This window comes from Scyliorhinus canicula, chromosome 1 (assembly GCF_902713615.1).
Source record: "Scyliorhinus canicula chromosome 1, sScyCan1.1, whole genome shotgun sequence".
NCBI classification, from domain to species: Eukaryota; Metazoa; Chordata; class Chondrichthyes; order Carcharhiniformes; family Scyliorhinidae; genus Scyliorhinus; species Scyliorhinus canicula.
In genome coordinates, this window is record NC_052146.1 from 58,636,808 (window position 1) to 58,663,500 (window position 26,693).

Below are 26,693 nucleotides of genomic sequence, written 5' to 3' on the forward strand. Positions count from 1 at the left end.
GTTCCAGACAGAACAAGTGGAAAGAAATTATATTAAAGAGAAAAAGGCAGCAGTGAAGGAATTTGAAGATAAAAAGATTGAGTTGAAAGAGAATCTGATTGCTGAATTAGAAGAAAAGAAAAAGATGATTGAAAACGAGAGACTAACAATGGAACTCACTGGAGGTGTGTCATAGAAAAATTAAACATCCTTTGCAATGTTCCAAGGAAAGATGAATTGTCAGCAAGTTGTTTTGTATTTTGACCAGAATGAATTGATTGAGCAGTGAATTAACTTTTAAAATAATCTATTGGCTAGAAACTTAATGTATTTATCATGGAATTTACTTGTATTTTTTGCAGGAAGAGATTTATGAAATTCTTTGAGGCATTAAGAATTTTGTTGCAATATTGCAAACTATGCATACAGTACAAATTGGATTGCTTTACATTTGTTGTGCTGTAGATTAGCAGTTAGCTCTTAAAGCCAACCACAATACATCTGTTTACTATTGCAGATTCAATGGAGGTTAAGCCAATTATGACCAGGAAGTTGAGGAGGAGACCTAATGATCCTGTTCCAATTCCAGACAAAAGAAGAAAACCCGCACCTGATATCCTTTTATTAAATGAAGTACATACTGGTCTAATCGCTATTGGTTTGTTGTGAAATTAAGGATAGTTGGTATTTTTAAATTCTTACAAACGTGTTTGTTGCATCCTAAAATTCAAAGCTTCAACGTTTCAGTTTTTTGAAACCCGTTCTTTAAAATCTTTTTAAAAATCAAAGTAAACAAATCAAAATGGCAAAGAATGCCAGAGCTATTTTTACTTTTTTTTTACATCAAATGCTTTTGAAAATCTTTTTTATGCAGTATTGGGTCCTAATCCTAATACCTTCATGGTTTGAAAAATATTTGTGAATATTGTATTTCCGCTTGGATGAAAAGCAAATGACAGATTTTAAAGTATATTTGCTTTGCTGATTGTGGTCAGCCCACTGCAAAGTGAGGTTTGAAAAGTTTTAAGTTTCTGTTAAAATAGCATGCATTATTTGTTGGATCAGAGTAACCTTTTAAAATTTTTAAATCATGACTTATAAATAATGATCTTTATCATTGTCACAAGTAGGCTTACATGTGAAAATCCCCGAGTCGTCATACTCCAGCCCCTGTTCGGGTACACAGGGAGAATTCAGAATGTCCAATTCACCTAACAGCATATCTTTCAGAACTTGTGGGAGGAAACCCACGCAGACACAGGGAGAACATGCAGACTCCGCACAAACAGTGACCCAAGCGGGAATCGAACCCGGGACCTGGTATTGTTTAGTAACAATGCTAACCACAGTGCTACCATGCCACAAAAGGATAGAAAATGGAATTGAGCTACATTTAACTCGTTAATTTTAGGATAAACTTTCAGGTGTATTAATCCAAACCAGAATCTCTCTTTTGTGGCCTCTTGTGTAATAAAAAATTGGTCCTGGCTCTATTCTGGTGCAACCCATCTGACCTGCCCCAACTTCCCCAGAACTAATCCCAATGGCCCAAGAATCTTATGCCTTCCCTTCTGCATCATCCCTCCAGCCACATATGAATCTCACTCATCTCTCTCTCTCTCCCTAACTATTGAATCTCCAATCACTATTTCTTTTGCAGTCTTCTTCGTGCCAGCTGTGGTGCCGTGGATTTGGCTCTAGCTGCACTCAGAACTGAACACAGGTTGGAGAGTGCGTTGTACTCAGCGGCTTCTTGCACTATCCATTCTTCTTGAACTATCTATTTCTTCTTGACTACTTGCTGTCACTCATTCCCTCTCTCCCTACATACACTCGACGTGGGCTGACCACGTCTATGAATGTACTACCCACAAAACTCTCAATCTTGCTGGTATGTCGCCGCAATGCCAGTCGATACTCAAGATCTGAAACCGGAGCTCATTTATCTGCAGCTAACGACACTACCTGAACATGCAGTTATCCAAAACACAGGAAACGTCCTTGAGTTGTCACATGGAAAAGGCGTGCACTCAAGGCACTGGAGTGGCCTTCCGTTTCTCCATCTAGATTTACCACTTGAGTATATAAAAATTCATATTATTTCTCCTCTTCTGCTGTCACCAAATATAGGAATGTTAATTGAAATGTGTTACTTAACCTGTATTATCAAAAAAAAGAACATGTTAGTTTCCCAGTTCTTTAGATTAGCTTCTTAACTTTGGAGGAAAGGAAACAAAGCTACAATACTCCCCATCCAATTAACTATTAGACTTATGGTAATGTCATACTTGATTTTGTTTCTCTCTCTCGCAATTTGGTAATTCTGCTTCGCACTCCTCCCGGTCTGCATCTCTGTGATACTGACCTGCTTCACACTTCTCCTGGTCTGCTTCCTTGTGATACTGATCTGCTTCACACTTCTCCTGGTCTGCTTCCTTGTGATACTGATCTGCTTCACACTTCTCCTGGTCTGCTTCCTTGTGATACTGATCTGCTTCACACTTCTCCTGGTCTGCTTCCTTGTGATACTGACCTGCTTCATACTTCTCCTGGTCTGCTTCCTTGTGATACTGATCTGCTTCACACTTCTCCTGGTCTGCTTCCTTGTGATACTGACCTGCTTCATACTTCTCCTGGTCTGCTTCCTTGTGATACTGACCTGCTTCATACCTCCTGGTCTGCTTCCTTGTGATACTGATCTGCTTCACACTTCTCCTGGTCTGCTTCCTTGTGATACTGATCTGCTTCACACTTCTCCTGGTCTGCTTCACTGTGATACTGACCTGCTTCACACTCCTCCTGGTCTGCTTCCTTGTGATACTGATCTGCTTCACACTCCACCTGGTCTGGATCACTGTGATACTGACCTGCTTCACACTCTTCGGTCTGCTTCACAGTGATCCTGCCCTGCTGCGCACTTCTCTTGGTTTGTATTGAAAAAGTATCTTTAATATTTCAGAGTGTAGGGCAGCATGCTGGCGCAGTGGTTAGCATTGTTGCCTCACGGTGCCGAGGTCCCAGGTTCGATCCCAGCTCCGGGTCACTGTCCGTGCAGAGTTTGCACATTCTCCGTGTTTGCGTGGGTTTCACCCCCGCGCTAAATTGCCCCTTAATTGGAAAAAAATGAATTGAGTACACTGAATTTAGAGATAAATAATATTTCAGTGTGTTCTTAAAACTTAAAATGGATAAGAATGTCTTGATGTGAATTTGCTGAAACAAAGATCTCAATAATATTACGATCCGCATAGAGACATAACTTTTGAAAAGAAATTTGAACTCCCAGTGAATGACTGAAGGAGTCACATGACAATATTTTTAAAGTTTTAAAATGTTTTTACTGTAAGAAATAAACTCAAAGCAACATTACCTAAACACTATTTCAGTAGGCAACTCAAACCAACAAGATGCCCCCATTTCACAACAACGAAACCCAGCTGCCAGGGTATGCTTTACTTTGCTCCTTAAGTGGACACTTCATTCTCCAGGAACCGGTCCCCCAAGTGTAGGTAACTGTCAACTTCAAAACTTCCCAGAAAGAATTAACAAAATGCTCAGAGTCTGCTCAGCCAATTACTGACTTGTTTCTCCACGCATTGGTTGCTGATAGGCAGCCACTGGTGAGTGTTTCAGCAGACAAGCACGGTGAAATCAGCATGTGAGTGGACGAGCAAAATGCCATCAGTTACTGGGTAAATTTTTCATATCAGTTTACGGCTGGGGAGCTTAGAGTGGAATAGCAAGTTCAGTGAGACATGGTAGGAACTGCTGGCAAATATACTTACACCAGCATGCAGTTGAGGAGGGATTGAACGAGAGAGAGTGAGAGTGTGTGCATGCGTTCAGAGCTTGGAGGGGAGGAATTGGTGGTGCTGTTGCATGTTCAGAACTGAGGGCTGCTGGGGGTGCGGGTGGTGTGTGTGTCTCCGGTTTGCTCTACCTTTGCGCGGCAATTCTTCCCTTAAAATCCCAACTTTTAAAAAACAATTCTCTTTATTGCCATATTAAATCTTATCTTTCCGAAATTTCCTCTTTGGCCTCTTGAGCTTTGGCCTCTAGTGGCTGGTTTAGCACAGGGCTAAATCGCTGTCTTTGAAAGCAGACCAAGGCAGGCCAGCAGCACGGTTCAATTCCCGTACCAGCCTCCCCGAACAGGTGCCGGAATGTGGCAACTAGGGGCTTTTCACAATAACTTCATTTGAAGCCTACTTGTGACAATAAGCGAGTTTCATTTCATTTCATTTAATTGAGTGCGAAACATATGCAAGTTGCCCCATCCCGAGCAAGGAGGTTGGACAAGCCTGGTTTAAAATAATCTTTATTAGTGTCACAAGTAGGCTTACATTAACACTGCAATAAGGTTACTGTGAAAATCCCTTAGTCGCCACACCCCAGTGCCTGTTCGGGTACACTGAGGGAGAATTCAGAATGTCCAATTCACCTATCAAGCACGTCTTTCGGGTCTTGTGGGAGGAAACTGGAGCACCCGAAGGAACCTACGCAGACACCGAGAGAATGTGCAGACTCCGCACGAAAAATGACTCGAGCCAGGAATCGAACCCGGGTCCCTGGTATAACCATATACAAACCTGTCAGTCCTGAACACCTCTCTGGAACCTGGAACTCAGTCTAGCCACCTTATGACTGGCTAAAACAGGGGCGGGCTGGGAATTATGTGTAGTGACTTGACAAGTGGGAAAAACAATACGTAAAAAGGAATTGGAATAGAATTATAATAGTACTGAAGGTGGCTGTTTGGTGCATCTCGTCCGTACTGGCTTCTCACAACAACTGAATGTCCAAGAGCATTTACTGTCAACAAAATACATTTTTTTGAAGTGTTGTCATTATTGAAATTTAGGAAGCTTGGCAGCTGATTTTAATACAGCAAACTCCCACTAAAAGCAAAGTGATCAGGCAGATAATTTGTTTTTGTGATGGTGATTGAGGGGTAAATATTGTCAGGACACTGAATATCGCCCTTGCTCTTCAAAAGCATGCCAAGGAATCTGTCTCAGCTGAGGTAGGAGTTAGGGCCTCAATTTAATGTCTCAATTGAAAGACAGCACCTTTGACAGTGTCACACTTCCTCAATACTGCTGTGGAGTATCAACCTAAATTGTTGTTCCTAAGTCTTGGAATGGGATTTAAGCCCAAAGCTCAGAAGTGAACATTCTACCCACTGATTCAGAACCCACATGAAAGAAAACAAAACAAATTATATTACTTCGTCAAATGATCACAGAGTATCTTTTAAATTTATTCTATTGCAATATATTCATCCAAGGCTGAGGGAAGCATCTTTTGTGTTCTCCTTAACCAGCAATACCGCAGTTAAATTATTTGTTAACAGATGAACAGATTATGGAGGATCTACGAACTCTTAACAAGGTGATTTACTGGGCACATTGGAAATAAAGGGACTAAATGATTGGTTTCACTTTTTCCTAATAAAAGATTGTTAGGTGCATAGGACATTTTCCGCACTAATGTGCTGCTCGATGGAATCTATATAAACTCTGAAAGAGAGTTAGGCCTGTTACATTAACGTGTAAAACTATGCAAAGTAGAAAAGATATAAGAAAGAAGTGTTCTATATTTTTTTAAATGAGCATTGTTCTATTCTTTCTGCCATGAATACTTATATACAAGCTGGCCCGTGTATAAGATGATCCTTTCACCTTCCAATGATAAACGTCTTCCTTAGGAGGCAAGGGCCAATGTTCTAGGCACCAGGTAGTGGTCAAGTTATTTATGATTCTATTTGTACTGATGGTTGATCATGATTTTATTTTTAAACCATGGTGACTCTGCCTGATTCCGGTATGATTTTCTAAGTATCCTACTATAACCCTCTTAATAATGAATTGTAGCACTTCCCCTGTGACATGTCTGGAATTCGGTGCCCAAGATGGTGGAGGAGGCAGAGATCCTAAACTCTTTTTTAAGAAAAAAAGTAACTGGATCTGCACTTTAAGTGCTCTATGCTGCATGGTTATGGATCGGGTGCAGGAAGGTGGGATTAGAAGGGGCACCCCGGTGTCCTCAGACTGGAATGGGCAAGATGGGCCAAACGGCCTCCTGTGCTGCAACCTCCTGTGATTCTGCGATAGACTAACTGACCTATCGTTTCCTGTTGTCTGCTTCCCTTCTTTCTTGAATAAGGGTGTTATATTTGCTATTTTCCAAGCTGCTGGGACTCTAACAAAATCTGCTGAACCTTAAGAGGATTATAACGAATGCCTCTACTATCTCTGTAACCATTTAATTTCAGACCCTAAGATGCAGGGCATCAGGTCCTGGGGGCTTGTCAGACTTTAGGTTTAATAGTTTTTCTTGTACCTTTTCCTTGATTGTTTTTAAGTTCTTCCTTCCCTTTCACCTGTTCATTTTAAGTATCTTTGGAAAGTTTTTAAAGTCTTCTGAAGACAGATACAAAATACCTATTCAATGCTTAGTCATTTCCACGTTTTCCATTATTAATTCCCCAGGTTCTCCCAGCACTCACTTTAGTCACTCTTTTCCTTTAAAATACTTGCAGAAACTCTTATTATCTGTTTTAATATTTCTAGCTGGCTTTCTCGCTCACAAATACTTGATTTTTTTTGTTGGTCTTTATTTGCTATTTTAAAAAATCTGTCCAGTCTTCTGACCTATCACTAATCTACATATAATTGTGGTGTATTTTCTTCTTCCTGCCGTACTCTGGTAATCATTCACTGAATTGCTATCCTCTATTATCCTGTTTTCTGTTAATTTATCATATCTTCCTGGGTGACACGTTGACACAGTGGTTAGCACTGCTGTCTCGCGGCGCCGAGGATCTGGGTTCGATCTCAACCCAGGTCACTGTCCATGTGGAGTTTGCACATTCTCCCCATGTCTGCATGGGCGTCACCCCCCACAACCCAAAGCTGTGCAGGGTAGGTTGATTGGCCATGCTAAATTGCCCTTTAATTCACAGGATTACAGAGCAGAAGGAGGCCATTCGGCCCATCGAGTCAGCACCAGCCCTTGGAAAGAACATCCTACCTAAGCCCGCACCTCCACCCTATCCCACACTTCCACCCTATCCCTGTAACCCCACCATACCTTTTTGGACACTAAGGGCAATTTAGCATAGCCAATCCACCTACCCCTGCACATCTTTGGACTGTGGGAGGAAACTGGAGCACCTGGAGGAAAGCCACGCAGACACTGGGAGAACGTGCAGACTCCGCACAGACAGTGACCCCAAGATGGGAATCGATTCTGGGACCCTGGCGCTGTGAAGCCATTGTGCTAATCACCATGCTACCGTGCTGCGCTAATTGTTAAAAAATGAATTGGGTACTCCAAATTTATTTTTTAAAAATTTATCATATCTCACTTCACATCCCTTCCCCCACTATTTAGTTTAAAGCCCTCCTAATCCATAGTTACACAGTTTGCCAGAACACTGGTCTCAGACAGTTCAGCTGAAGAGTGTCCCAATGGCACAGTTCTCACTTTCCTCCGTACCTGTGCCAATGCCCCATGAATTGAAACCCATTTCTCCCACACCAGTCTTTGAGCCACATGTTGAACTCTCTAATCTTATTTTCCCTATGCTAATTAGTTTGTGGCTCCGGTGACAAACCAGAGATCATTACCTTTGTGGTTCTTTTTAATTTGGTCTCTGGCTGTTCATAGTCTCTAAGCAGAACTGCTTTCCTAGTCCTACATATGCCATTGGTACTTATGTGGACCACAACTGGATCCTCCCCTCCCACTGCAAGTTCCTGTTCCGTTCCACGCAGATACCCTGAACCTGGTCCTGGGAAGGCAACACAGTGTTCTAGATTCTTGACCTTGGCTACACAGAACGGTGTCTATCTCCCTGACTATACTATCCCCAGCTACTATTACATACTTAGTCTTCTGGATTCTTGCCCTCGGCTACAGAGAACGGTGTCTTTCTTCCTGACTATACTGTCCCCAGCTACTATTACCTTCCTTTATACTTTCCCCATTTGAATAGCTTTCTGTACTACAGTGCCAAGGTCAGTTTGCTCATTCACCTTAATATGAAAGCAAATTATTGCTTTTGCTGGGGATCTGAAATTGGAGATAAAGTGATGGAAAAACTCAACAGCTCTGGCAGCATTTGTGAAGAGAGGAACAAAGTTAACATTTCGAACCCAATATGACACTTCTTCAGAACTGAGTTCCCAGTTTCAACCAAGACTCACATTGGACTTGAAATGTTAACTGTGTTTCTGTCTCCACAGATGCTGCTAGACAGTTTTTCTAGCATTTTCTATTTTCATATCGCTCACACATCTTGCAGTTCATGCCCTCATCCATACAAGCTGCAAGAACCTTGATGGATAATTGCAAGGACTTATCCTCTGCCACCGAGTACCTCTGCAGGCACAGCCCCATGTCCTTCATCACTGACCATATCAGAAGACCCTAACTTAAAGGGTCTGATTGCCTTCTTAAAAAAAGTGTCCAGGTAACTTCCCCCCCCCCCCCTCCCTGATCCATTTTAGTGTATGCAACTCAGACTTCAGCACATTAACTCTGAGCTGACGTTCCTCAAGATGCAGACACTTACTGGAGATCTGTTTGCTATGGATCACACAGGCATCCATGAGCCCCACATACTGCAGACACAACACATCATCTGCCCTGCTATCTTTATATTATGTGTTAATTTATTTATTTTTAATCAATTTAGAAATGATAAACACTACTACTAAGAAGCTTTAATATTGCTAGTAAACCGTACTACAAATTAAACCTTCCAATTGCTAATATAGTTCCAAAGTTTGGTAGAGAGTTGAAAGAAATACTCCCCAACCAATCTCTTGCCCGTTTCATTGTGATGCCGCACTTTGCATTTTCCCAGAGTGTGGTCAGTCCTCAGACTGGCCTAGCTCTTTTAAAGTGAAATCTCTGCCTCTTCTAAGATGAAGTCTCCGCCACTTACATAGAACAGTACCGCACAGAACAGGCCCTTCGGCCCTCGATGTTGTGCCGAGCTTTGTCCGAAACCAAGATCAAACTATCCCTCTCCCTGCCATTCTGGTGTGCTCCATGTGCCAATCCAATAACCGCTTGAAAGTTCCTAAAGTGTCCGACTCCACTATCACAGCAGACAGACCATTCCACACTCAAACCACTCTCTGAGTAAAGAACCTACCTCGGACATCCCTCCTATATCTCCCACCCCGAACCTTATAGTTATGCCCCCTTGTAACAGCTACATCCACCCGAGGAAATATCTCTGAACCTCCACTCTATCTATCCCCCTCATCGTCTTATAAACCTTTATTAAGTCGCCTCTCATACTCCTTCGCTCCAATGAGAAAAGCCCTAGCTCCCTCAGCCTTTCCTCATAAGACCTACCCTCCACTTTCAACGTTCTTTTAAAAATAAATTGGTTTAGCCAAAATACAATGTTTAATTAGCAAGATAGTTTTAATATTTTAACTGGTTAACAATTTTGTTTGATCAGTGGTAAACGATTACTCATGAGTAAGCCATACACCCCTGAAACAGTGACATAAATTTTATATTCATGTTCCCACTTGTTAATTGTTGAAGGTGACAGGGGTCTGAAAAAGTTTAATTCTCAAGGGGAGTAATTTTTTTTTCTTCTCATTCCCTGCAGCTCAAATCTCCAAAAAGGCCAGGTAGTTATGCTTTTTATAACCATTTCCCACGTTGTTCCAAAACCATTCTTTCTAAAATAATCCTGCCAAGAGAAAACAAGAGAATGTGAATAGTTGATGCAGTGTATACTGTAACCATATGCATGTTTTATTTGGGCAGCATCTCCATCTTCTCCTGAGCACCTTCCCAGCACTCCTGCTGAATCACCAGCACAGAGATATGAAGCACGAATAGAAGATGGAAAGTTGTATTATGATAAGAGATGGTGAGTTAGGAATTTTTATTTATCACCACTTGCTGCTGTGGCTATAATACACCATAATAATTGGTCACTTGATTGACAGACACCATTCTTGACATTTTACAATTTTTAATTTGTGATATAAACTCGGGGTTCTTTTGGTCAGTGATTCTGAACATGCCAAATAAATACCAAATACATATCTTTGTTGTCCCACTACTGGACTATAAAAATCTTTATTTTAAAAATTTTGAAAGATCATACCCATATCCAAGTATTCTGTGTTAATTCCTATAAAATCTGAACTTTGTTTCTTTAAATTGTCTGATGCTTTGGGTAATGCTTTCTGCATGTAAACCTAAAAGGCCACTAGATGGTGGTAAAAACCCTGTATTTCTAAATTTTCATCTGAGCATCTTTAGCCACTGTCAGTTAAAATTCTTTGAAACAATCACCCGATTACCCTTGTTGTTTTCTGCAAGAAAATTTATCACGTGTGCATCATTCTGCAAATGCACGCTTCAGTGATCAAATATTAAAATGATCCTGCCCAGTTTTATATGAAAGTTTAAAAATACTAATGGGGAATTATTAAAGCATCAATAGAGGAATAAAGTTTTATGGGTGATATTCTTGACATGGGGGTTATGTAATTGGATGACTAAACAGGAAGTTGTCCTAAAGATATGTAAATGGTGTGGAGAGAAGACAAGAGCCGTCTTACCACATTCCCTCCATAAATGAAACAAAAAGTAGATGTTCTCTGTTCCATCTGCCATAATTCATTTTCTTGTTCGAACATCAGTATACTGTGTACTATACTACTAAAATTCTCTTCTTTCCCTAAAAATAACTAGATGCCTGTACCTTTGGTTCTTTGTGACCTTTTTAAACAAGTACTCAAGGTTATTTATCCAAATCACCATCAATTGATTTCACTGTCTATTTTACATTGTCCTTAAACATTTTGGGCGTGGCTTTTCACTCCCTGCAGCCGCTCTTGCGCCGGTGGAGGCAGCCCGTCATTGGCTGGTGGGTTTTCCCATTGTTCGCACCCTCTGTTGCCTGGGAACCCGTGGGGTGGGGGTCACCGTCGGAAGGACTGGAAGATCCCGCCGGCTAGAAGACTTTGGCCTTTATTTATTCAATGCAAATTAGCATCCTACTACATTCTATTATTTACAGCACAGAAGGAGGCCATTCAGTCCATCGTGTTTGCAGCAGCTCCCAAAAGAGCTACTTAGCTAGTCCCATTCCCCAGCTGTATCTCCATCATGCTCTAAATTATTCACTTTCAAATATATATACAGCTCTCTTTTGAAACGTCCTATAGAATCCATCTTCACCACTTTCCCAGGCAGCACATTCCAATGCCCAACAACTCTCTAAGTGAAGAGGTTTCTCCTCATCTCACTCCAAGGCTGCCACCTTGAAATTGTCACCCTTAGTCATTGACATACCAACTCGTGTAAACCGAATATCCTTCTTTACCTTGTCAAAATTGTTCATAATTTCGAACACCTCAATAAGGTCATGCCAGCACATTGTTGCTTCACAGCGCCAGGGATCTGGGTTCGATTCCCGGCTTGGTCACTGTTTGTGTGGGGTCTGCACGTTCTCCCCGTGTCTGCGTGGGTTTCCTCCAGGTGCTCCAGTTTCCTCCCACAGACCAGAAATGTGCAGATTAGGTGGATTGGCCATGCAAAATTGCTCTTGGTGTCCAAAAAGGTTAGGTGGGGCTACTGGGCTACGGGAATCGGGCGAAGGCGTGAGCCTAAGTGGGGTGCTCTTTCCAAGGGCTGGTGCAGACTCGATGGGCCAAATGGCCTCCTTCATTTTAAATTCTATGAAGGTCACCTCTTGATCTTCTTGCTCCAAGGAGAACAAGCCCAACTTTTCCAATCTTTCCTTGTATCTCAAATTTCTCATTCCTGGTGGAATTCTACTACATCGCCTCTGCACTCTCTCCAGGGCTTTAACATCCTTCCTTAAATAAGATGTCCAGAACTGAATACACTACTTCAAATGTTGTCTGACCCAATGATTTGTAGAGGTGTAACATCGCTTCCTTGCTTTTATACTCTTTCCCTCTATTTATAAACCCGAGAATCCCCCTAAAGTCTTCTTAACAACTGTTTCAACTTGCCTGGCCACCTTCAGAGAATTATGCACTTGAACCTTGAGGTACCTCTGCTCCTGCACTCCCCTCAAAGTAGCACCATAGCCTATATTGTCTATAGCCTATATTGTCTCTCCATGTTCCTTCTACGAAAATGCATTCCCTCGTTACATTGAAGTTCATCTGCCAGGAGACTGCCCATTTAACCAACTTGTCAATATCCCTCTGAAGACGCTTCGCGTCTTCCTCCACTATTCTTCCTAGCTTAGTATCATCTGCAAATTTGGAGATTTTGCCCTCAACATCCACTTCTAAATAATTTATATAAATCAGAAAAAGCATGGGCTCCAACACTGAGTCCTGGGGAACACCAGTTTCAATTCGTCTCCAGTTTGATAAATGCCCATCTATACCTACCCTCTGTTTCCTATCTCTTAACCAAGTTATAATCCATGCTGCCAACGGCCCATCAGTCCCAAACATTTTTAATTTGCTAACCAACCTGTCATATGGCATCATATCAAATGCTTTCTGAAGTCCAAATATACAACATCCACAGCACTACCTTCATCCACTCACTGTCTATGTCACCTCATCAAAGAACTCAATTAAATTTGTCAGACATAACCTCCCTTGACAAATCCATGTTGACTGTCTAATATTAACTTATTTTCCTCTAAATGTATATTTATCTCATCCCGGATTATGGCCTCCCATCAGTTTTCACACTATTGATGTCACACTATCCTTATGGACGATGGCGTAGATTGAGGGCTCTCTAAATTGCTACCCTTGGACTCTCATCAGATGCACTTTCATAGTTTAAGTGGTTTTATCTGATTGCATAATTTTAAAATCGCAATGCTGGGACTTGTCAGAAGTATATCCTATAGAAGTATATAACATTGTAGATAGTGGGTTATTTCAGAGTTCAAAATTTCCCAGGAGAGCAGCCTTGCAGGTAAAGGGAACTATTATGCTTGTCAGGCAAATTCCTCCATTCATTTGGATGCTGACCAACTCATGAACCCCCAACCTACACAAACATCCTCTTGATATAATACACCAACTTTGCTTTCGCAATTAAAGCTAAGCAACTTTAAATGTTCCAAAATAATACTGACTTAGTTAATGAGTAGATATGATAAACAGCTGTATCAGGTACATTGAGCCATCTGAAGCTGTTTGGAAACCTTTTGAGCCCAATCTCATTGTCAGTAATCTACAAGTCGTAACTCCACTCATTTTCCAGTTGGGGGCAGCAAATAACTTTCCCTTTATTTAATCTGTATTCCTCAATTTCCGCATACAGAATCGGATGTCTTTTAAGATTTGGGCATATTTTCTGCATTTTTGAAGTTTTTCCGTAAAATGGTAGTTTTTATAAACCGACCTTTTAATGATAAAGATGCTGATTTACTTTAACTTGGATCTCCATGTAAAAAACAGCACATGAGGCTGCCAGTTATGACATAGAACCCTTTTCCTGCCCATGCATGTAAACCTTTCCCCTTAGACTAGTCAGCAGGCCTTCATCTTTCACTAATTCCCTTCACCAACGTTGCTTTTTTCTGCAGTTCTGTTTGTGGAACTCTGACTTTCTGTCCATCTCTGCTTTGGCGCCCTCGAGTAGCTTCCTTGTATTGTGGCTGGATATCTAAGCCACTACTATGATGTTGCACTACTCTCCACTCTGCAACATTGTGACTCGTTTTATTGGATTTCTCATCTTATCTATATTACTCTTAAGCATTAAATGTGAAAACTAACCTTTCAACGCGCCTACTCCATTAATGGGTTTAAAATAGCTAAGGATAAAATTACAAGGGATTTGTCTTAATGGTCTTAGACAAGACACTCAATGAGTGCAACCAATGGAGAGCTTCATTAAAGAAAATTGAACTGTTTGGGCAAAATTGAATTCAGATGAGAAGATGCAAAAAAAATTTATGTTACAGGCATAAAATTGCTCCTGCCGAGTAGCTTTATTACTGGAACATTTTTTCAGTACCATGGGTGAGCAAATGGAATATTTACAAGGTGGCTGACATAGGGAGACAATGATTTTCTTGGATATACAGGCAGTCCAACAGTTAATTGTTAATGCTCTGTAAGGTGAGGCAAAGTTATCTGCTGATGGTTGGGAGTAAAACAAAGGACCAGATGGAGGTTATGGAGCTTCTTGAGCCTGAATTAGATCATTACTGATCTGTACCTCAACTCCATTTTACTGCCATTGATCTGTATCCCTTGATAACCTTGCCAGATAAAAATGTTCTCAGTCTTGAAATTTGACCCTGTATCCACAACTTTTTGCGAGTGAGAATTTCACATCTCCATTACTGTGTGAAAAGTAATTCCTTATTTCACTTCACAATTGTTTTGTTCTAATTTTTACGGTTGTTACCTCTGGTTCTGGATTCCCCCATCACAGGAGGAAGCTTCTCCACCTTTACTCTATTGTATATTTTTAAAAAGCTCATTGCTTCGTCCTTTAACTGTCTAACCTCTGAGGAATGCAACCCAAGTTTCACAGAAGCACAGAAAAATACAGTAGAAAAAACCCACCGAGTCTGCGCCGTTGCATGAAAGGCACATGATCTGCCAATCCTAATCACATTTGCAGCATTTGGGCCATAGCCTCGGATATTAAGATGTGCGAAGTGCTCATCTGGGTACTTTTTTAAGGATGTAAGGCAACCCGCCTCTACCACCCTCCCAGGCAGTGCGTTCCAGACCGTCACCACCCTCTAGATAAAAACGTTTCCCTCATCCTCCCCTGAACCTCCTGCCACTCGCCTTGAACTTGTGTCCCCTCGTGACTGTCCCTTCAACTAAGGGAACAGCTGTTCCCTATCCAACCTGTCCATGCCCCTCATAATCTTGTACACCTCAATCGGGTCGCCCCTCATTCTTCTCTGCTCCAGCGGAAAAAAAAAGCAATCCTACCCATCCTCTCTTCATAATTTAAATGTTCCAACCTAGGCGACATCCTGGTGAAACGCCTTTGCACTGATCAGTGCAATCACCTCTTTCCTATAATGTGGCCGCCAGAATTGCACACAGTACTCCAGCTGTGGCCTCATCAATGTTCTATATAACTCCAACATGACTTCCTTGCTTTTGCAATCTCTGCCACGATAGATAAATGAAAATGAAAATCGCTTATTGTTACAAGTAGGCTTCAACTGAAGTTACTGTGAAAAGCCCCTAGTCGCCACATTCCGGCGCCTGTTCGGGGAGGCAGGTACGGGAATTGACCCTGCGCTGCTGGCCTGCCTGGGTCTGCTTTAAAAGCCAGCTATTTAGCCCACTGTGCTAAATAGTACCATAAAGTGTACCATATGCTTTTTTCACTACCCTATTTGCCTGCCCTTCTGCCTTCAGAGATCTATTTACAAACATGCTAATTTTATGGAACTTTAAATTCTAGCATAATTTTGGTATCTATTCCAAGGTTATGATATCAATCCTGAGGTACACCACCCAGACCGGAGTTCAGCACCAAGTATGAGATCTGATCAAGGCTTGTACAAATGAAGCATCTTCTTATTAGTTCCCTCCAAACAACCTTTATCAGCTTAATAATCATGTTAATTCATTCTAGATTTTTAAATGAGTCTTCCACATTTCAATATATTTCTTCAAAAATAGCACAACTATATAGATTTGATTTTGGTTTTGTTTTTTAAATTACAGAAGTTCCACATATGTATGCTGCTTTAAGTCGATGGTTGAGAATTTAGAAAAGGATGTTCCAAATATCAAGAGCTCCCAAACTAACAAATTTGTTTGAATGCTTGCTATGAGTCAGACTTCTGTCATACACTGTTTATTAGAGTGGTATTGTTACCAGTAAGTCACTGCACAGCATGAAAACAAAACTCAAGGTTTTGAAGCATTTGGTGATGTACAAGGCTATTGTTGATCATTATACAATGCCCTTTGAATTTCCACTGATGAAATTTGTAGCGAGAAATGTAAGGCTGTCTCGAGAACCTTGGCATCCCTGTATCATTGTATGAAATTGAATGATATTTAATTCTCGAGTAGAAGTTGTTTCACAAAGATTGGGTGGGGGGGTTGGATGGTGGAGTGAAATATATGCGAGCACATCTGTTTCAGTGTTGCTAGTGTTCCAAAGAACCATAGCATGTAGTGGGTCGAAGGCAGGCTCATTCTTAATTTCACCTACATCACAGGAACAAGATAAAGTTTGTGAGCCAGTCTAGTTTTCATTTAGCTGGAGCTGGCAGTAGCTTAATTCTAAGGCTTTTACTCACCTATCTCCTTTTGATCGTGTATGTGGAGGTGGAAACGTGGAGGGATCTGAAGGGTAGCGCTGTTTTTAGATGGAGACCCAAGTACTTCTGGTCCATATCTGGCTTAGAGCCCCTGAGTATTGGATATCTAAGTCATGATTCTATGATTATGTGCTACTCCCCCACCTTGTGGTGCATTGTGACATTTTTTATTGGGCCCTCTCGTCTTTTCTTCACTATTCTTGAGCATTGAATGTGGAAACTCTATCAATGCATGTACTCCATTAATGGGGTTGTAATAGCAAAGGATGAAATTCACAGGGGCCTAATAGTCTTAAACTATTAATTCATTCCTGAATTTTATTATTCCCAGAAATGTAAAATATAAAAACACAACTAACCAAGACTGTGACAGGAGCTGAGGCAGGTACTTCCCATAATTGTTTACTTTTAAATATGTTCCCCAATAAATTGTACCATTTGTGTGAAGGATGATTAATTTTGGTTATTACTTTTGTTCAACTAGATCATGTAGGATACTAGACTGACATCGGTTTCTGCAACCAAACATGCAAGAGAAGGAGCCTTGTATTTGGATATCTTATGTCTTGGGATTACCTTAAAGAGATTCGCAAGTGATTGAATATTTTGAAGCGTAGTTACTGTTATCATACAGGCATACAAGCAGCAATGTGTTGAATAATGAGTTAATTTGTTTTTTATGGTAGTTGAGAGTAAACGTTTACGAGAGAGAGCAAACCTTCACTGTTCTTTGAATAACGTTCTCCAACCATTAATATTGACCTGAGCAAACAGATTGGACAAATAAAGTATTTGATTTAACATCTTATCCAAAAGGATAATAATAATGTAGCACTTTCTTAGTAGTAATAAGTTCAGGCCCGGGAGTGGGGTTGGAAAAATTACATTTCAGTTGAACGCTATAATTTGAGGTATGCTTAAAAATGTTGCTGTTCCTTCTATAGGTATCACAAAAGTCAGGCTATTTATCTGGAATCCAAGGATAATACGAAGATCAGCTGTGTAATTAGCTCAGTTGGAACAAATGAGGTACTATGTCTTCTTCTGACCAGTGTGCCACGATGTTTTAACATTCTGACAGATATTTTAATTTATGTATTTTCTCTTTAAAGCCTGATCTGATAACTTAAACATTCAGTCTCTCCACCACCAACACACAGTGGCATCATTGCGTATCATACGCCAGTTGCATTGCAGCAGCTCATCAAGGCTCCTTCGGCAACACTTTGCCAACCTGTGACCTCTATCACCTAGAAGGACAAGGGCAGCAGATGCATGGGCACTCCACCAACTGCAAGTTTCTTCCAAGCCGCGCACCATCCTGACTTGGAACTATATTGCTGTTCCATCACTGTCACTGGATCAAAATCCTGGAACTTCTTCCCTAACAGCACTGTGGGTGTATCTGCAGCAGATGGTCTATAGTTGTTCAAGAAGACAGCTCACTGACATCCTCTCAAGGGCAATTAGGAATGGGCAATAAATGCTGTCTTAGCCAGCGACGTCCACATCCCTTGAAATAATTTTAAAAGAAAATCGGTGATTTCAATTAGGAAAACAAATCTTTAATCTCATTATGTACTTTTAATCAACTAAAATGATAAATAATTACATCAATGTTAGTGTCAAAACTCAATAACATTAGATGATTTCTTTATGTGGCAAAATCCATATAGTAATCTGGTGTCACATTTTTGAAGTTCTCATTTTTATCAATAGATCTTATTTATTGACCTATTTTTATTGAGCGTTTCTATCTAGTGTTACTTGAAATGTTTCATGTTTTTTTCCCATTATTTTGCATTTAATAGGTTTGGAAATAGTTTTGAATAGCAATCTGAATGGATGTAAACTTGTTCCCGCTGTTCAGTTCTTCTGTATTATATTCTAATTCGGATTAGCATGCCACTTACCGTTCAGTTTCATTGGTGTTTAGTTATTTAGAAACTCATCTTAATACAATTGGTATGCAGAGTAAGCTTTCTTTGCAAAATCTTGTTTGCAGGAACAAAACTCTGATGTAATCAGCTGAAATTATTATTGTTGATTACATTTAAGATAGTATCATATTCCGACTCTGATACAATGCATTCCTGAGCTTGATTACTTTGTTTGTGGTGAGTTTTTCAATGTAATGATCAAAGTTTAATGCTTCTGTGCTCACCCATTAAAGTCAATGGGATGAAAATCATGGAGCAGTGAGCCCAGATATGAAAATCCCTGCCTAATATAATAATAATCACTTATTGTCACAAGTAGGCTTCAATGAAGTTACTGAAAAATATGTCCCGATTTGCTGCACCAATCCCTATTAAGAGCGTATAGAAGAAGCACTCTTGTCTCTGAGTCAGACAGTTCATAAGATTTAGGAGCAGAATTAGGCCATTCGGACCATTGAGTCTGCTCCGCCATTCTATCATGGCTGATATGTTCTCATCTGGCTACCTACAATTGAAGTCCCACTTCAGAGGCTTGAGCACAAAATCTAGGCTGATGCTTCAGTGCAGTACCCAGGCACATTGAGGCATTAAATCATAGGTTAAATGGGTATGGCAGAATAATGTTGATGTTACTGGATTAGTAATCAAGAGGCCTGAACTACTAACCCAGAGGCATGTGTTCAAAAGCTACAATGCCAGTTTGTGAATTGAACAGCTTGTATAGCAATTTTAATACAATGAAACATCCCACGGTACTTTTCAGGAGCACTATATAACAAAGTATAATATCTTGGACGATTGGGGAGCTGGAGGAGATTACAAAAATAGGGAAGAGGTATGGCAATGGAGGAATTTGAAAACAAGGATGATAATTTCAAAATCAAGTCGTTGCTTAATCAGGTGCCACGGTAGGTCAGTGATCATGGGTAATAGGGGAATGGGACTTGCTGCTAGTTAAGACAAGACCAGCTAGGTCTGGATGACCTTGAGTGTTCAGAGGATAGAATGTAGGAGACATGTCGCGAGTGTAGTAGAATAGTTGAGTTTAGTGCAAACAAAGACATGATTGAGGGTTTCAGCAACAGATGAGGAGTGATGTGGACATAGTTTGGCAATGTTACAGAGATAGAAATAAATAAGCTGTCTTCGGCGTGGAAAGAATATGTGATTGATAACTCATCTTGGAATCAAATGTGACACCAAGGTTGAAAGCGGACTGGATTAATCGGAGTGTTGCCAGAGAAAAAGCTGGATGTGGTAGGCGGGGACCGGAGTATGAATCAGAGACTGAAAATAATGGCTTCAGTCTTCCTAATATTTAATTGGAGAAAATATCTACTCATTCAGTACTGGATGTTGGATAAACTGTCTAATAATTTTGCAACAGTGGAGGAGTCAAGAGTGATGGCAGTGAGGTAGACCTGGATGGCATCAGTACACGTAAGAAAATTAATGCTGTGCCATCGGATGTTGTCACTGAGGTGCAGTATGTAGATAAGAAATAGGGACCAAGAATAGATATTTGGGAAACACTAGAGGTAATGGTGCTGGAGCAAGAAGGAATGCTAATGCAAGTCATTTTTGCTCCATAGGAATGGAATGGAACCGCCCGAATGTGGCGACTAGGGGCTTTTCACAGTATCTTCATTGAAGCCTACTCGTGACAATAAGCGATTTTCATTTCATTTTCATTTCATTTCATTTCAAATGTTCAACCATGAGAAAGGCTACAGACAGGTTTAGATGAACCAGAAGGGAAATTTTACCTTCTTCACCCTCTCACAGGAATTAATTCTGTTAATTAAACAAATCTGGATTTAAAAAGCTAGTAACAGTAATGGCAACTTGAAACGATTAGATTATTGGCAAAACCAACTAGTTCATAATGTTTTTTAGGTTAGGAAACCAGTGGTCCTTACTAAGTCTGGTCTCTGACTCCAGACCTGTATCAATGTAGTTGATTCTTAATTGTCCTGTGAAATGGCCTAGCAAATCACTATCTCTTATTTGAGGACAATTAAAGGGGAGCAATAAATACTGGCCTTGCCAGTGATACCGCATCCCATGAATAATAAATATATAATAAAAAATGAGGCCTCATTTGCCCTCAAGTCACTACTCATAGGACAGCTGCCGTGACAATATTTATCCCTCAATCAGTATCACTAAAAATAGCTTAACTGGTCATTATCTCATCCCTACTTTTGCAGCCTTATTTTTGAAAATTGGCTGCCATGTTTCCCTACATCACAATAGTGACTAAATGATTTTGGGGAAGAAAGTTTCCATGAATAGACTATTTATTGATGTTCCACAGACAATTAGCAGTTTGCTACGAAAGTCTGATGTCTGATCATTTAAATACAACAAATTTAAATAATGCAGAAAATAAATAGCAATGAAATATTAAAGACAAATGCTTGCGTGTGGAATTGATGGGAGTAGTGTAAGCCAGAGTGACAGTAATATTCATCACTTAGTAATTGAATCATACATTGGACAGATAACCAAAGTTCAGTTTTATGTTTGAATGAATTAACTATTATTTGTATGTTCTGGGGTTCTTGCGTTCCTGGCAGAAGTATCTCTTCTAGATGTTCTGAAGCTGCCTGGCAATGACTAGACTTCAGTTTTCTACTGCCAGCGAAATACCTTGGAACAAAGCACATTGCTAAGTAAAAACAGAAAATGGTGGAAACACTCAGCAGCTTATGGCAGCATCTGTGGAGAGAAACTGAGTTTCATAGAATTTGCAGTGCAGAAGGAGGCCATTCGGTCCATCGAGTCTGTACCGGCTCTTGGAAAGAGCACTCTACCCAAGCCCGTAACCCCACCTAACACTAAGGGCAATTTGGACCCCAAGGGCAATTTAGCCTGGCCAATCCACCTAACCTGCACATCTTTGGACTGTGGGAGGAAACCGGAGCACCCGGAGGAAACCCACGCACATACGGGGAGAACGTGCAGACTCCACACAGACAGTGACCCAAGCCGGGATTCGAACCTGTGACCCTGGAGCGGTGAAGCATTTGTGCTAACCACTATGCTACCGTGCTGCCCAGAAGTTATCATTTCAGGTCTGTGATCTTTTGTCAGAGAACTGGGAAATGTTAGAGATGTAAGATTCTCAGCAAGGGGTGGCCTCACAGCACCAAGGACCCGGATTCGATTCCGGCCGTGGGTGACAGTGGAGTTTGCACGTTCTCCCTGTGTCTGCATGGGTTTCGTCCGGCTGCTCCGGTTTCATCCCACAGTCCAAAGATGTGCAGGTTAGCTGAATTGGCCATGCTAAATTTCCCCTTAGCGTCCAACGGTGTGCAAGTGAATTTACAGAGTTACAGGGATAGGGCAAGGGCCTGGATAGAGTATTCTTTTGGAGAGTCGGTGCAGACCTCATGGGCCGAATTGCCTCCTTCTGAATCTATTGATTCTATGGAAGGCTTGTGATAGTAAAAGTCTAGAGTCAGTCTTCCAGCACAGCAGGAAAAGTAACAAAGAATCAAAAGATGTGCCTCGAGCAGGTGTATTGCTGACTGAAGAAAGAAGGAAACAAAATGGAGCACAGGCTATGGTCTAAAATTGTTGAACTCTTTGTTGCGTCCGGAAGTCAAAACGTCCTAATCAATAGATGAGGTTCGTACCCTCAAGTTAATGGTGAGGCTCACTGTAGAGGTGCCGTTGGCCGAGGCCATAAATGTTAGTGTTAAAGCAAGGTGAAGAATTAAAATAAATTGGAAAAAGGTTGTCAGCGTTGCTTCAAATTTCCACCTTTCTCTTAGTTTCACAAGGTCCACCCCTGACTCTCCCTCGCCTTCCTTTACTTCCCAATCTTCATTTCAGGGGATATTAACTTATATTCTTTATAAGCCCCTCAATCCCACAGCTACCTCAACTACGCTTCATTGCACTCTATAATTATTCCGTTTCATTATCCAGTTTCTCCATTGTATCTGTTCTGATGCGATGCATCCTTCCACAACTTTTTTTGATTCATTCAAGGAATGTGAGCTTCGCCGGCTAGGTCAGCATCCATTGCCCATCTCTTAATTGCTATTGAGAAGGTGACGGTAAACCGCCGCCTTGAACCACTGCAGTCCGTGTGGTGTATGTACACCCACGGTGCTGTTGGGGAGGGAATCTGCTTCTGAGTTGTCTTTGTTTTCCTCAATTGAGGAATTCACCCCGCTTTTGGTTGAAATGGCCCTCGACCGTGTCTGCCCCATTTCCCTCGCTTCTGCTCTCACCCTTTCCCCTACCTCCCAGAAACGAAATGGGATTTCCTTTGTCCCCTCCTTCCACCTCACCAGCCTCCATATTCAATGGGTCACTTTCTGCCACCTCAAGTCTGAAGACACACCAAACACATCTTGCCGTGCTCTCCCTTCTTTCAGCATTCTGAAGGGATTGGTCCTTCCTTGACCCACCCTGTTCCATTCCTTAGCCAGCTCAACAGCCCATCCCCCTTCCCATGGCTCCCGTCCATGCAAATGCAGGAGATATAAAACCTGCCCTTTTACCCTCCTCTCTGCGCATTGTCCAAGGCCCCAAACCCCCCTTCCAGGTGAAGCAGTGATTTATATCTTTCAGTCTAGTCTTCTGTATTCGCTGTTCACAACATTGTCTTCTCTACCCTGAGGATACCAACACAGATTGGGTATTTGCTTTCAGAACACCTCTGTTCTGCCTTATGAGCATTACCCTGAGTTTCTGGTGGTCAGTTGTTTTAATTCTTCACCTTGCTCTCACACTCATTTCTGTACTTGACCAACAGAACTATTCCAGTAAATCTCAGTGTAAGCTTGAGGAACAGCACCTCGTCTTTCTGTTGGGCGCTTTACAGCCTTCTGGACTCAACATTATGCTCAACAGTTTCAGACCACAATCTGTGCTCCATTTTGTTTCCTTTGCATGTGTCCTTTTTTCTTCAGACAGCAGCACACCTGCTTTAGGCACATGTTTTGTTTCTTTGCCTTTTTTTCTCTTGCCCTATCACCGTTCCCTCTGGCCCTGGAAGACTCTTGTCATTCAGTCTGCCTTTCACTCTATCCTTATGTCCTTGTCCCATCTTGATCAAAACCAATTAAATTTCTTTCTTTTCACAGTTCTGATGGAAGTTTAAACATTAACGCTGTTTCTCCCCACAGATGCTACCATAACCTGTTAAGTGTTTCCAGAATTTTCTGTTTTTATTTCAGATTTGCAGCATCCCAATGTATTCTGCTTTTCCATGTATGCTTAGTGTTTTGTGGTAGAAACTGGTTTAAGTTTTTAAAAACTCGGACATTGATTTTTGGATGGAGAAACTATATTCGGCTCCTTCATAGTTATTGAACCAATTGTATTTTTGTTTCTCGTAGGTATGGGTGAGGAAGACAAGTGATAGCACAAAGATGCGTATATATCTGGGACAGCTACATAGAGGAGTATTCATTTTACGTCGGCGATCTGCTGCCTAGCACTCTTGCCAAAACAATATGGAGACTGAGACCTTCCTGTTATCTCTCTGCTCAGAGAGTGAATCCTTCCTGGTTTTTGTATGGAAATCTGTATTAATACGAGCAAACTTAGTGACAGACTGAGGAACATGTAATTTAAAGACTCTTTTCAATGTCAGTTCTGCTGATTGTGTATATTTTTAAGAATAAAATTCACCTTTTCAAGGATTTTTCTTTACTTCCATCATCTGCCAAGATGAAGCTGACCATTCTCTATGGCTGGAAACTGCCCATTTGAAACGTTACATTTATTCCAACCAACAAGATGAAAAAAGCAGTTTGCTTCATTGCTGGACAATCTGAGACAACTGAATCTGAACAATTCAGTCACTTTTTTTGCGAGGAATATGTTTTGTACATGCTGTTTATTTTGTAATAGAATGCCATAGTCACTATTGGACACAGGCCAAAAACATGTATTTTCTGTTTTTAAAAGTGTATTAAATAACCTTGTTTCTTTGAACAAATCAACTTGAGTTTATGTTTTAATAGTATTCTGTAACCTTTAATAAAATTGAAAATGGTGGTGGCAGCCTGTGATTATGGTTAACACTGGTTATGATCTACATCACAAAGTTCTACCCTTTTCCCTGAAAATAAGTGTTTCACAGCCTCTAATATTGGAGCAGAATCTAATCAAATGCCGCTCTAATTTTATGCTACTAACCCGATTGCCAGAGTACAACTATATTTTGAAGTTGCCCCTAAAATCGGTCATGGTAAATGACAGATGATTCAATATTCTTGGAGCCCTCTCCACTTGGTTTGGCTTTCAAGAAAGGTTTGAAATATTTGAAGCATTTTGCTCCTGCAGAAACAACATTTGAGGGATGTGATGAAATTGAAAATATACTTTTGAAAGTAGTCACTGGTGACCCCAAAACTAGTAACAAATGCGTTATCACTGTTTATATAACTGCAGTGCAAAAAGGGTCCTTTGGAGCTTTGCTGTTGCCTCCACTTTCCTCACTATCATTTAATTCTGCAATTGATTGTCGGTGTTATTGAGTTGGGAAAATTGAATTGTGGGCTTTAGAACTTATTTGATATGGACCTTATTTTGGAAAATAAAACCCACAGTAAAGTTAGTTTTTGTTTTGGTTCAGTCTCCAGAAAGTCAATGAACTTGAAAACATATTAGCTCTCTTACTTGGATAGTATTGCTGCTAACTCTTGTTTATCAAAAGCAAAATAACATTAAGTCTAAAATTATTTGAAATACCCATGCAACAAGAAATGGAAATTCAATTGATTACATGTCCAACAAAACTGGTTCTAGTTTGCTGGATGGATATCCTGAAAGCCCACAGTTTATTAGTGTGTTGCTCAAATTGGGTTTTTTCGTCGATGTGATGCCTTCAGTAAATGTCCATTTAGATATTTGTTTTTATACAATGTTGGAGATTAGAATTGCTGTACATGGACCATGGTGATGTTTTCTGTTACAGATGCAATTACTTACAGATAATTGAGGAATTCGTGACACATCAATATAATGAATAATACAATCAAGACTGCAACTGCGTTTTATTCATCTTTATAACTTGAAATAAAAAGTTTTTGCCCTGCTTGTGTTATTCTTTTCATCTATTTTTCATTGTCTTTGAAGCACTTCCTTTCGCCTGTTCTTCAGGAGATTTGCTTTGGCAGTCGGGACACTGACATCTGAAGCATGTAGCCAGCCCAAGCCTAGTGGAGTTGGTTTCAGATGATCATGGCCTAGATGCTGGTGCCCTTGGTTCCTTCAAGGACACTGATGTTCGCATGCCTGTCCTCCCAGCTGCTGCAGAGAATTTGTCTCGGACGTTGATCGTACCTTGCCAGGGTCTTGAGGGCACCCGGTGGCCAGAGGAGGCCCAGAAAAGGAGCATGAGAAAGAAATACCAACGATCTAGAGTTCAAGGACCGATACACTCCTGGAAACACCTGTCATGTGTGTAGTTGAAGATGCGGCTCTAGGATCAGGATCACCAGCCCTGCAAGGGCCGACAGAGCCCAAGATCAGATTAGGTAGACAATTATACTAGTTAGGGAGTGATCGCCGAAGAAGATTTTTGATTAAAATAAAGGAATTTGGTCTTTATTTATGAAATGGTATATCAACCATGATGCCAGCTATTCATAGAATAGAATCCCTACAGTGCAGAAGGAGGCCATTCTGCCCATTGAGTTAACTCAGACCCTCTAAAGAGCACCCCACCTAAACCCAAATCCCACTCTATCTCCGTAACCTACCTAACCTACACATCTTTGGACTGTGGGAGGAAACTAGTTTTAGAGATGTTGCATTTTGTAGTCTTCATTGATATTTTGTCAGATAAAGGTGTCTCAAGAAATTGGTATATTGCTTATGAATCCCAAACAATTTTACCACTATGTAATACAATAGTTAATACTTACCTACAGGATCTTCATATTTAGAAACTGCAGCTTATCTGAAGGGTGGAAGATTAACAATTACTAGGATGTATGGAAAGTTGCTCTTTAAATGTATGTCCTTGCATCTAATTTAAATGGTGTTCAACCACGTGGGAATATTGGGAGTACATGCTGTAGTGCTGTATTTTTTCACTAGATAAAAATTGAAATGACCATGACAAACTAAGAAATAGCTTGCATTATACAGCACCTCTCGTGTCCAGAGTGATTCACAGCCAAAGACATTGATGCCTGATCTGATCGTTGATTTCTGGCATTTTCTGCTTTGTATTTGCTTTTGAAGTACGGTCACTGTTATGTAAGGAGATGTGACATGTGATTAAACGGTCAGTTAATCAGTTTGATAATAGCGCTGATTCAAGGATATTAAAACTGCCCAAACTAAAGCAAAATACTCCAGATTCCAACAAACCATTATCAACTGCCCCAGCAGCCTCCGACACATCCGGACCGTCACAGCTTCCAAAGTCAGATCGACCTTCTTGAAAATGAACCCTCGGAAAGCAATGGGTCCCTTTTTTAAAAATATATTTTATT

At 40.8% G+C, this 26,693-nt stretch overlaps 1 protein-coding gene across 2 annotated transcripts in view; it reads left to right on the top strand.

Annotated features, from left to right (window-relative positions):
- Positions 1–25,285, top strand: part of suds3 (SDS3 homolog, SIN3A corepressor complex component) — an 84,244-nt gene extending 58,959 nt beyond the window's left edge. For both annotated transcript variants that reach the window (XM_038791282.1, XM_038791292.1), the window contains exons 6-12: positions 8–164; positions 497–592; positions 5,309–5,370; positions 9,617–9,638; positions 9,778–9,883; positions 17,227–17,311; positions 23,580–25,285. In XM_038791282.1, coding sequence (XP_038647210.1) covers positions 8–164; positions 497–592; positions 5,309–5,370; positions 9,617–9,638; positions 9,778–9,883; positions 17,227–17,311; positions 23,580–23,678 — 627 coding nt within the window. In that variant the 3' untranslated portion in view covers positions 23,679–25,285. The remainder of the gene's footprint in view (positions 1–7; positions 165–496; positions 593–5,308; positions 5,371–9,616; positions 9,639–9,777; positions 9,884–17,226; positions 17,312–23,579) is intronic.
- Positions 25,286–26,693: the final 1,408 nt, after the last annotated feature.